At 41.4% G+C, this 12,570-nt stretch overlaps 1 protein-coding gene across 1 annotated transcript in view; it reads left to right on the plus strand.

Annotated features, from left to right (window-relative positions):
* LSM14B (LSM family member 14B) overlaps positions 1-12,104 on the plus strand; it is a 24,666-nt gene extending 12,562 nt beyond the window's left edge. Inside the window, exons 3-10 of the mRNA XM_015818136.1 lie at positions 2,416-2,551; positions 3,975-4,091; positions 7,709-7,873; positions 8,004-8,081; positions 9,209-9,370; positions 9,686-9,839; positions 10,444-10,624; positions 11,970-12,104. Coding sequence (XP_015673622.1) covers positions 2,416-2,551; positions 3,975-4,091; positions 7,709-7,873; positions 8,004-8,081; positions 9,209-9,370; positions 9,686-9,839; positions 10,444-10,615 — 984 coding nt within the window. The 3' untranslated portion in view covers positions 10,616-10,624; positions 11,970-12,104. The remainder of the gene's footprint in view (positions 1-2,415; positions 2,552-3,974; positions 4,092-7,708; positions 7,874-8,003; positions 8,082-9,208; positions 9,371-9,685; positions 9,840-10,443; positions 10,625-11,969) is intronic.
* Positions 12,105-12,570: the final 466 nt, after the last annotated feature.

A 12,570-nucleotide genomic window follows, 5' to 3' on the forward strand; every position in this document is an offset into this window, starting at 1 on the left:
CCTGGCCTAGGGAGGATTTTAAATCGGGTTCATTTTTAGAAAATTTTAAATACCACAACTTTAAAATATTTGGGTTTTAATTGGTTTTATTCGGCGGGGATTGTGGGCATGTTTCTGTTTTAAAAATGTTGTGAGCCGCCCTGAGTCCCTCGGGAGAAGGGCGGGATACAAATCGAATAAATGAATGAATGAAATGAATCTTCTCTGGCACAGTGATAACAGAAGTGAAACTAGTTATTTCAAAACTCTAGAGTGTGATTAGGAAGATTATAACAATAGCACTAGACTTACATATACCCATTCCACAGTGCTTTATAGCCCTCTCTAAGTAGTTTACAAGAGTCAGCATATTGCCCCCAACAATCTGGGTCCTCATTTTACTGACCTTGGAAGGATGGAAGGCTAATTATCTCACATATTTCCACCAAGGATGTCCTCCGTTGTGACGGTATAAATGTGGTCCTCTCCCAATGAATTTACAACTCAGACAGATCCTAATGGAGAAATATTTTAGATGGCCTGACTAGAACAGGTTAGTGAATCATTTCTAACATGGAAATCAGTTGATCCCTATAATTGGCTAATGTCAGTCTTTGGCTGGCATTTCTGAACGCATTTGTAAAATCGCCCTTGGTCAAGATATTGCTTAGAAAACCTGATGTAACTAGGACATATTTCAAAACAGTGATTATCTGCAGATTGGTTTGGTTCGACTCCTAGTCTTAGTTATGCAAAAACAGTATTAGCCATTTCAAAAAATCTGAACATTCAGGTTTAAATGCAGATGTACGGTATATTGGAGTTTACTTGTTTCAGGAACATATAAATGAAAATAGGAAACAAATACATCCTGCGTTTTAAGGTTTTTCAAATGTTTTGTCTACTATTTGACTAAGTTGCTATTGTTTGTCACTATGTTATTAATTTCAGACACTATTTGGCTTACACACGATAAATCAGCTATAGTTAACACTGCAGTGGCTATTTAAAATATAATGACTATTTACGTACAGTGCTTATGAGGTCAGCTTAAAACGTAGCAAACTGCATTTCTATAAGAATGCTACACTTAGTTATTGTTCATCTTGGTTTCCTTTTTGCGGTTTAATCTGTTGTGACACCTAATCCATTTGATTAATGGTTTAGTGTATTGAAAGAAACCAGAAGATGGGTAAAATCGGTGCCCACATTAAGTATGTTTTGTGAATTGCAGTCAACGTGAGATGTTTCACTTTTAGTTTTAACTATTGTTAGCCATGTTTTAGGATGTACTTGTTTGCAAACATTGATAGTGAAATGGGAGTTAAGGTGAAATCCACCTGATCATAACGGCAGTACTGATCCTAGACATATTTGGTTGAAATGTATTCGTGGTCAATTGAGTTTGTTACTTAAAATCTCACGACCACCTCTTCTCTCTGGGAAAATTGTTGGATTAATAGTTAATGCCATGTGGACTTTTTCTGAGACCAAGGATTTGCTGCCTGGCTAGTATGGTGGAACCACATACTTTTATAAAGAAGTGTTGCCCACTATCTCTGGACACTTGACCAGTGCACTCCTGTTCAGAAATTAGAACCTAGAACCTCAAAATGAAACACACTGAGGATTTGGTGATTTAACAGATAAATAGTAATGGACACATCAGAAACATTATAAATCCATCAATGGGCAATAAGTGTCCCTCCAAAAATAACATTATTAGCATTACATAGCACAGGGTTTTGAAGGAGATGGTAAGGCAGGAATATCTACCCTGGTGGCTATGATTTGTGAAGACTAGAGCAGCTGGCTTTTACTAAGACATTCAGGGTGCCTTCAAAGCAGTCTTGACTCCTGGTAGTTGCCTAGATGAGTCCCTGTAGTTTTCTTGGTTTGGGGAAGTGGTTTGCTATCGCCATCTCCTAGGATGAGAGTGAAGGACTGGCCTAGAACCTTCCAGATGACTTCCTACCTAAGGCAGAACTAGAATTCATGGTCTCCCAGTTTCTACCCTGGTGCCTTCACCACTCTTTATTAAGATGATAATACATAATTCAAGTTAGAGTAGTTTGATTTTCATCTTCAACTTCATGTGGAGAATCAATCCTATTATACAACTGAATGACTCTTTCCTCACTTGATTGGTAAATTGATGGTTACAAGGATTTCCCCCCCCCTTTTTTTTTTCTTGCAATACTGTTCTTTTCACAACATCAAGAGATCTATGTTATCCACCAGATATTAAAATTGCCTGACATTCAACATATTCAGCAGCCAGACCACTTTGTCTTCTTTAGGGCGTAATATGAGTTAGTCTTTGCATTTTTTTTTTTAAAAAAGCATAGATTTAATGACGATGTTTGCACCGTCATCCATATTGTTTTCTTCGTTTTGCTCATGGGAGCATAATTGTTTCACGTTTACTTTTTGCAGTCGTCTCTCAGCTCTGCGTCTGCGCCCTCTTTTCAACCCCATGTGCCTTACAGTCCTTTCAGAGGGATGTCGTCCTACAGTCAGCTTGCCGCCAATTCTTTAATTGGCCAGCAGTATGCAGCATCTCTTGGTTTAGGTGAGTAAACAAAGATCTGCCTGTCACGGAGATGATCGGTCTCTGGGCTGCACCATTTAATGGTGGACTACATATCCTCAGAGAATATTTTTCTGAGGGAGAAATGTATGTCGATGAATAAGGAAAGCATAATTGTTTGGGTTTTTTTTAAATAATTTATTTCAAAGCATTGTGGGAAAATATTTCATTTTGCAACTCTCTGATCGGAAGACATCCCGCCCTGGCACTGACTGATGCGTAGGGTGAGAATTAGACTAAAGATGCATTGAACGTGGGCCATTTCTAAGTTGCTGAAAGCATAGCATGGCAAAAAAACCAGCGTCTCCAGAAGCTAAGCTTGTCGCTTTATTAAAAACTTAACTGCTTACTGGTTTCAAACAAGGTTATTTATTAATTGAAACTAATCCACGTTTAGACTGGCTACTCACTGTGTGGTATTTGTGAGTAAAATGCACAAAGTAATGAATATCAGCTGAACGCTTCCCTAGGGATTCCTTCCTCTTTTCAGTGCCTCTGAGCAGTAACTCTTTTAGGTTTTTCGTAGGGGTAGATCAGGGGTGTCAAACTCAATTTCACTGAGGGCCGCATCAGCATTGCGGTTGCCCTTTGGGGGGCGGGTGGGTGTGGCCAGAGTGGGTGCAGCCTACTGGATGGGCGTGGATGGAGTGGGTGTGGCCTACTGGGTGGGCGTGGCCAGTTCTACATCATTTGCGTCAAGAGTGCCTATGGAAGCCTGGGCAGGAGTGGGACAGATCTGAGGGTCTCTGGCAGAAGGGGGTGGGACCGGGGCAAGTGCCAAGGCATGGTCCACCGGGGCAAGTGCCAAGGCATGGTCCACCACAAAATTGTACATTGGCTCCCGGCCGGCCTGGGCCAGGGCCAAGGCAGGGGGGGAGGGTGTTCCCTCACTGTTTCCAGGATGGCTTCGCGGGCCACATGAAACCACTTCGTGGGCCGCATCTGGCCCCCGGGCCTTGTGTTTGACATGTCTGGGGTAGATGAACGTTGGACTCTGTTTTCTACACGAACACTAACATACTTTTGGTGACCCAATTTTCTCTTCAGGTACAATTCTGAGCGGTGTGAAAATTTACTCACCCTTTCACAGTCGTTCAGGAAAAATAAAGTGTTACAAAACATTTTTACAAAACATTTTTTTTGCCCGTTTCTTCATTTCTGTCACTTCTTAAAGTATTTCCGCATAAAGTTAGCCTGTGACGTGCGATGTACATCTGATGGTGGGGCGACTTAACCAGGATCTGTCTTGTTCCCTGGTCAAATTCTTCCGAGTTTCAGAACTTTTTAAGAATATGTTAGGTGCTTAAACCTTTTCTCTCCTCAGTCGTCTGGATGTCAGTACGGCCCTGTGTCTCACCAGTCTCCTCCTCTGCTTTTTCTTCTCCTCCCTTGTCTGTCTTTCTAGAGAAGCTGGTAAGCCCTCCAGCATCAGCAGCTGCTTCCAGTCCTAGCACTTCTTCATCTCCACAGCCAGTTTCAGAGCCTGACATGTCATCAGAGACACATCTGCTGTCTTCCAAGGGTAACAGCAGCTTGAGGATTCCAAGTTTTAGAAGAATTGCATGGCGTTTGCAAAAGCTTTGTGTTTTTGGTTTTTTTTTGTTTTTTGTTTTTGTTTTTTAAAAAAACCAACCTTTTCTTCTTCCCGAACAGAGTAACATGTGCAAGAATTACTGCAGTATTGTTTCTGAAAGCCTTGGTGCACTTGCTTCTGCTTCAGGTATCAGATGGATAGATGAACAGGAACTCGCTTCTAGCCACTCATTTAACGTTCTGAGGTGAAAACCAGACCGAAGGGAGAGTGCAGGGTAGAGGCAGAGAAATTTGGGAACCTAAAAACACACGGAGAATGAGCTGTTGGAGATTTGGAAGCCTTCCACTTTGGAAAAAAAAGTCCTGTCTGTGCAACTTATGAGAAGAGGGGGGTGGGTGGGTGGGAAATACAAATTAAAGCTGAGAGGAATTATTCCTACAACGTTTAGTATATTGGCAGGTGATAGGACATCCACAAAGCAATTCGTTGTACGTGGACACGTCTTATGAATTCCTGACTGGCGTTGCAACGCAGTGGCTTACAATTGGTGAAACGGTTTCCCCAGACAAATTACGGCCTGGTGAATTTGGCAGCCTGACTAGTTGATGGGCCTGGAGTTCCCTCTTGCTTGAATTCTGTGGCAAACAGGGTGAGGCCAGGGCTCAGCAACAGTAGGTCATAGTTGGGAAGGAGAGGATGTAGCAGTCTCTTTGTTCGGTACTGAAGTAAGTAAGATTTTCCTCAGGGAGTTGATTCTTGTTTTCTTCAGGTGATTATATTATTTCTTCTATGCTTCCTAAGTGCATTTTTGTGCATTTTTTTGAATAATGTTCAACACAGCTAATGCTTGGCGGGGGTGTGTGTGGCATTTCCTTCACACTTCCTCTTGAATTTTGGATTGTCTAAAGCAGAGGTCAAGAAAGAACTATTTGAAGTTGCAAATCTCCTCAGAATCATATTTGGGGGAAGCTGTGTGAGTGGCTTTTAAGTAATAGAAGTTTTCTGGGTTTCTTGCAGTGGATATTCAGAAAGGGTACTGCTCTTTTGTCAATTCGGCATCTTAGAAGTTATTTGCAGCTCTAGAATTTTTTTTCCGCCTTCAGGGCCATTTAAAAAAGGGTTGCACAAATATATCAATCAGAATAGAGCTGGAAGGGACCTTGGAGGTCTTCTAATCCAACCTCCTGCTCAAGCAGGAGACCCCAGGGGTAGGCAACCTTGGCTCTTTTATGACTCGTGGACTTCAATTCCCAGAATTCCTGAGCCAGCCACGCTGAGGGGAAAGGGAGAGGTTTCCAAGCTGAGCCATGCTGGCTCAGGAATTCTGGGAGTTGAAGTCCACGAGTCATAAAAGAGCCAAGGTTGCCTACCCCTGCCCTGGACCATTTCAGACAAGTGGCTGTCCAGTCTCTTCTTAAAAACCTCCAGTATTTTTTTACTGTTTTTTTTTACCGCTTTTAGTTTTTCAAGCAGTAACTTAACGAAGAGAAGGACGAGCGGGGGACATGATAGCAGTGTTCCAATATCTCAGGGGCTGCCACAAAGAAGAGGGAGTCAAGCTATTCTCCAAAGCGCCTGAAGGCAGGAGAAGAAGCAACGGGTGGAAACTAATCAAGGAGAGAAGCAACCTAGAACTAAGGAGAAACTTCCTGACAGTTAGAACAATTAACCAATGGAACAACCTGCCTCCAGAAGTGGTGAATGCTCCATCACTGGAAGTTTTTAAGAAGAGACTGGACAGCCATTTGTCCGAAATGGTGTAGGGTTTCCTGCCTGAGCAGGAGGTTGGACTCGATGACCTCCAAGGTCCCTTCCAACTTTTATTATTATTATTATTATTATTATTATTATTATTATTATTATTATTATTATTATTATTATTATTATTATTATTATTTATTAATTATTATTATTATTATTATTGTGTGTGCCTGTAAGCATATACCTACACAAATCAGATTTCGTGGTTCAGATCTAATTTTCAATAATTTAGTTACGAAGTGGTTGGATTTCATCTTATTGTAGAAATGTGTATATCTCTGTACGATTGCCTACTGTGTAAGTTAGTTTCAAGTACAATTATGTTGTGGTTTTTTTTAAAAAAAAGTAGATATGTGGGACCCAGACAAGGTTTATGGATGATTCTACTTTATATATATAATTTGTTTTCTAGCATATGATGTTTCAACCAGCACCACAGTAATGGAATATTTGATGGGAAAGAGGAGATGAACTTGATCATAAATCATAAAGAGTTATATATTCAGTTAACTGAATTCTGCAGTTGAAGGGTTACAGGAATCCATGTGTCTGCATGCTTTATTTGCCTTCCAAAACAGAAGCTTGATGTGTCCTTAGCAAGAACCTTGATCTTGCTGTGCTTTTATTTGCTTCACAGTTGCTTCATGCTGTTATCAGAGTTAAAATAGCTAGAAAAAATACTAAATATAAAATGTAAGACTTATCAAGAGGACTTGTCAACTCAAGACAGATCAGGTCAAGAAACAATCTCTGAATCATTGTAGTTGCTTTTCTAAATCCTTTCTTGCTGGTCTGTTCCTCCCCCTCAAAGGCTTTCATAACTTCCTGATGTCAGCTCCTAATTCTTTTACAGGCACATAGGCTGAAACCTTGTCTCTTTCCTCATGGAGGCTTTGTTGAGTTTACTTTTATAACAAATTTGCATGTTTGAGTGGAGTGGCTTCCAAATGACTTTTTTTATGGTATCTGTGCTAGAAACAATTTTTCCCAGATAAAGAAACCCATTGAAGTCTAAATGATTTTCTGAAACACACCGATTCTGGTAAAAGTTTGAATGTGTGCCCTCCCAGAAAAAGCTATGTTTTCCCTTGAACCAGATTATTATGGAATGTTTAGATTTGCTGCTTTTAACTTTACTGGAATGGGTAGGTCCGATCTGCTAGCAAATCCCTTAAGTCTGAAATTGGTATGCTTTTATATGGGTACCTTTGAGCATCGGTGGAACTTCGCTGCTAGCTGCCTGTGTCAAAGTTTTTGGTATGGTGAGGAATGCATGATTGTAATCACCTGACGATGGAGCAGCTACCCTTTGTAAATGTGGGGGCATTCGTATGTCATTCTGAGCAATATTCCTTGTTTGGCTTTGGCTTAGCATGCTGCACTTATCCAATCAATTGTAATTTAGTCAAAAAAACAACACTTCAACTTCAGTGTGATGTGTGAACCAGATCGTTCAATTATGTCAATACTCACATCTCTGTGTGAAAGAGCTTAACTTTCAGACTTTCTCCCCAAAGTTTCAAAGAGTGTGATTTTCATCTAAATCTGAGCACCTTGTCTGGTTTTGGGATGAAATATGCACAGCCAAATTTATTTATCCTGTTGAAATGCTGCTATTTGGGAACTATAGGAAAATTGAATTTGTGCCTTTGTAGCCTCTCCATCCGTGCGGTGTTCTTGATCAGCCGCTAATGCTTCCTAGAGTAAGTCTCTTTCACAAGAGAGGATTCTGTTTCAAATTCTTTTGGCAGGATTGAGGGGGGAAGCCAAAATCTCTCTTGAGCACAAATCAAGTTTGGTCCGAGCGAGTGTAGGGGTTACTGACGTTGCTTGGTTTCTCCCAGGTGCTGCTTTTCCATCTGTTCATTCAGTGCGCAAAAGTCCAATGGTGGAGCAGGCTGTTCAGACTGGCCCACTGGATAACAGCTTGAACCCCAAAAAGGCAGTCAAAGCTCCTCCAGCCATTCCACGCAACACCCGTCAGATTCAGCAGAATAACAAGACAAACGGTACTGAAATCTTTTCCTTCAGACAATATGCCAGCGTTTTAAATGAATAATAATTGGAACTACCATCTGCTGTGTTGCCTTTCAGCATCTTGGCTATGTGGAGTGAACAGGTTTTCCTATTTTGTCTTAGATATAGTTGACCCACCACCTGTGCAAACGCAAGGGCAGGTGAACGATGAGAATAGAAGGCCCCAGAGGAGGAGATCAGGTATGTTACCTGATTGTAAATTGTCCAAAGTAATTGAATTTAATTCTTCAAAGCAACTGAATTGCCCTCTTTCTGCATTACTTCTGTAATGCAACCTTTCACAGAAGGATAAATATTAATTACTCCTAATTCATTCAGTATATTCCTGCTTTAGTTGAAGGCTAGAACAGTTCAATGTTTCTGTGTATGAAAAACTGAAAGAATTACCACAAAAGGACATCTCTATAATCCACAAGGGCCTGAGGTCTTATGGAGTAATATGGCTTTGATAGCATTAGCCCAGGAAGCTGTGCTGCTCCAGGAGAAATGTTTCAAATCTAAGTCAAAATGTAAAATGAATTAGAATGCAAGAACTTGTTCCTGTAAAGTTCAGTAGAGTTGGAAGTTAAGCAAAATAGTTCTAAATTAAATAGAATTATTTTTCACTATGTTGGAATACAGTTAGGCCTCAACTTACGACCAGAATTGAGTCCCAAATTTCCATTGCCTAAGCAAGACCGTTGTTAAGTGAGTTTTGCCTCGTTTTACGACCTTTCTTGCCACAGCCGTTAAGTGAGTCACTGGGAGTTGTTAAGTTAGTAACACAGTTGTTAAATGAAATTGGCTTCCCCATTGTGTCTTAAAGGCACAAAAGGTGATCACACGATCCCAGGACACTGCAACCTTCATAAATACATGCCAGTTGCCAAGCGGCCAAATTTTGATCATGTGACCGTGGGGAGGGGGTTGCTGCAACAGTCGTAAGCGTGAGAAACGGTCATCAGTCACTTTTTTCAGCGCTGTTGTAACTTTGAATGATCGCTAAAAGAATGGTTGTAAGTCGAAGGCTACCTGTATTAACAAGATTCAGAAGCAAAATTTCTCGGAAGCTTCTGATTTGATGGATGCCTTCTGTTGAGTGCAAGGAGATCTCTTGTCAAATTCTAGGTATTCATGCCAGTCAAGCATGAACAGAATGAGAAGTATCAGATCAGCCAGCTTGCTGGCATCACTTCTGTGGCATTCAAATGATGTTGAAAAAACACAGCATTGTGCATTGCCTTAAGCAAGGAGCACGTGAGGTCAAGCCTTGCTTTGTCTAAAATGAAATGAATCCTCGCTAGGAGATTGTAACATCTTCTGTTTAGGAAATAGAAGGACTAGGAATCGTTCCAGAGGACAGAATCGCCCAGCTGCTGTGAAAGAGAATACAATAAAGTTTGAAGGTGACTTTGATTTTGAAAGCGCCAACGCGCAGTTCAACCGAGAAGAATTGGATAAAGAATTCAGGAAGAAACTTAATTTCAAGGGTTAGTATTTGAGCTGTTTCTTGTATCCCAGTCCCCCCCCTCCTTGGTCTGGGTGAAAGGAAACAGCCAGTACAGGGGTCTCTAAACTTGGCAACTTTAAGACTTGTGGACGTCAATCCCTAGAATTCCTCAGCCAGCACATGTGGACTTCAACTCCCAGAATTCATCAGCCAGCCACGCTGGCTGAAGGATTCTGGGAGCTGAAGTCCACACGTCTTAAAAGTGCCGAGTTTGGAGACCCCTGATCTAGTACCGATATAGCTTGTTATATATGCACATTTTAAAATAATGATTTCTCCCCCTAACCCTTATCAGATGATAAAGTTGACACCAGTGAAGAAAAGGGAGAGCCTACTATGGCTGCTGAAAACTGGGATGACAATCCAGATGAAGATCTTCTGGGACCCAACTGCTATTACGACAAAACAAAATCTTTCTTTGATAACATCTCATCAGAACTGAAGGCTAGGTAACCGTAACTCTAGCAGCTTTATTGTATCTCTTCCACGCTAATTCTATTAGTTTAATGTTTTCTCCTGGTATCCCTCTTCTATACCCCAATATTGAGCAGAAATTTGCTTTTCAACAAATGAATCTCCTTAAAACTGCAGTCCCGGGTCCTTTTTCACTTGCAAATGAATGCCTTTCTCAGTTTTGTACTATATTGCATATTTTACCCACAGCCCTTCCCAGATTATTGAAGCCATGCTTGAAAAGCCCTAATTAAGATTTTAATGAGAGAGGGAAGCAGACAAAAGAAGTCAAATGTATATAACATATTCTTGGCAGGAAGTAACCCATAAATACTGCTGCTTGGTTACTGAATCTTTTATCCCTAATTCATCCTTCTGAAATTACTTGATCTACATGTTTTGGAAAATTCAGCCACAACAATACGATTGGAAAAATTACAATCATAAAAGCACATTTTTAATATTTTGTGACATTCTTGGTGTGGGAAATGATGCGGTGGCTTTAGTCGTGCTCTTTGCTTGAGACAAGAGTTTTACAGCAGGAAGTTAAAGAGAACTTGACTGTAGTTAACAAGAGTCCTGGTTACTTTTGTTCTTTAGTTCGCGGCGTACAACATGGGCTGAAGAGCGGAAGCTGAACACAGAGACTTTTGGTGTTTCTGGACGATTTCTCCGTGGCCGCAGTTTTCGTGGGGGATTCCGTGGTGGAAGGGGGTCTGGAGCCGGGCGGCGAAATCAAACTACTCCCAGAGTTGGTACTGGAAGAGTTTGAATTCTGCAGGTAAGTTACAGAATTAAAGTATTTTAGGTTCAGCTTTCTTAGAGCAGCTGGGATGAATAAAGACAATTAAATTGTTTGTTTATAATGAGTCTGTTCCTCAAAATTAATTAGACTCTTTGGGGAGGGATATTTAAAGTAGTGAAATAGTTGCTTTTACAGTAGTCCGAGCTTTTCTCATAGGGAGAATTTTTCAAGGACTTTGTAATCCTCAATTTATGACCGTAATAGAACCTGCCCATTACGGTTATACATTTTTGATCATCATGAAGTGGATCCCACATGGCCGACCCCCAACTTTACGATCTTTTTTGTATTAGTCATTAAGCGAGTTCGTGATTATTAAGCAAAGGCCACCGTCATTAAGTTGCTTAAGACGGGACATTTTATGCCAAAAGTAAATGTCCGGTTTTGGTGGTGATGTCATCAATCACAGTTGCATGACTGGGATGCTGCAAATGGTCAGAAATGTGGGCCAGTTGCCAGGCACCCAAAATGCAATCACATGACCAGGAGTGGCCATCGAATCTTCAGAAAGAGATCTTATTTGCAACTTTGGGGACGTCTGTTGTAACTTCAGACAGTCACTAAGTGGAGGACTAGCTGTACATAATTAACCTTTAGGACTTAAAATGCTTTCAATGTACTTGTAAGGTGATATCAATCAATCAATCAGAATAGAGCTGGGAGGGACTTTGGAGGTCTTCTAGTCCAACCCCATGTTCAAGCAGGAGACCCTATACCAGTGATGGCGAACCTTTTAGGGACCGAGTGCCCAAACTGCAACCCCAAACCCACTTATGTATCGTCGGGTACCGGGTGGGTGTGACCCGTTGGGTGGGCGTGGCTGCAGTGGTAATGGCAGACTGGGTGGGACTAAAAAGCTCAATCAATTCCAACTTTGTGAGATCTTTTTTTTCTGTGAGAAGTTGAAATTGATTGATTGAACCTTTTTTTTTTTTTGCACACTGTGGCGGAGGCCTAAAGTGAAAAGGTTTTATAAAACCCAGCTGAAGGCCCAGGACTGGGGCGACGGCGCGCGTGCCCAGAGAGGGCTCTTGAGTGCCACCTATGGCATGTGTGCCATAGGTTCACCACCACGGCCCTATACCATTTCAGACAAGTCTGGGAATCGTAAACACCCAATGCCCTGTTCTTGGGAAAAGGTTAACGATGTCTCCTATGCCTCCACTCCTTTCTTACTCATTTGAAGTAAATGAGCATCCAGCAGTCTAAGACAAATAGATAAAAGAGTCAACTTTGCAGTGAGATGGGCAGCGAACACATTTAATAAATTTGTTGGGTATTTGAAAAAAAAAACAACACCATGTCTCTCGTTTTATTTTAGAGCTTTCAACCACATTGCTACGAAAAATCATGTACATAGGAAGGAGGGAACAATACAAACTGCTGCACTTAAAAAAGAATGGGTGAATGAATTTTTTACCTTCACAAGCCTGAAATTCGGATGGGATTATTGTTATCAGACAGTGTCGTCTACCCTCGTGACCCTAATGAAGTTGCCCTCGCACGAGTCCTAGGTGGCTGAGCTCAAGAGAAGAGGGGGGGGGGGGTTAAAAAGAGAAAAACGCCCACTCCCAGAAAACATTCATCACGTTCCTCGGACACGACGAAGAGTCAAGATCGGCGACAACATCAACTTGTGTCCCTCGCGAACAAGAGTTCCTAAAGAAAGGGATGCAATTCTGAACTCTTCAAAAAAATAATAAAAAATGAAACCAGCGACGAACGGACAGTCTGCTGGTGTCCTTCTGACTTCTATGCTTTTTTCTCTTCACCTTCCTCGTCCTCCCCCCTCCCCCCCCCTTTGGAGCAGATTGTTTTGATGTCTAGAAACCAATTCTAGTGCAAAAAAATGTTGTGTGTGTGATGTAGTGATGGGATTTGTTGCTGACCATGTATCTGTAAATTCTGACTTGCCACTTGGA

The sequence above is a fragment of the Protobothrops mucrosquamatus genome, unplaced genomic scaffold (genome assembly GCF_001527695.2).
Source record: "Protobothrops mucrosquamatus isolate PMUCROS unplaced genomic scaffold, P.Mucros_1.0 scaffold683, whole genome shotgun sequence".
In the NCBI taxonomy this organism is placed as follows: domain Eukaryota; kingdom Metazoa; phylum Chordata; class Lepidosauria; order Squamata; family Viperidae; genus Protobothrops; species Protobothrops mucrosquamatus.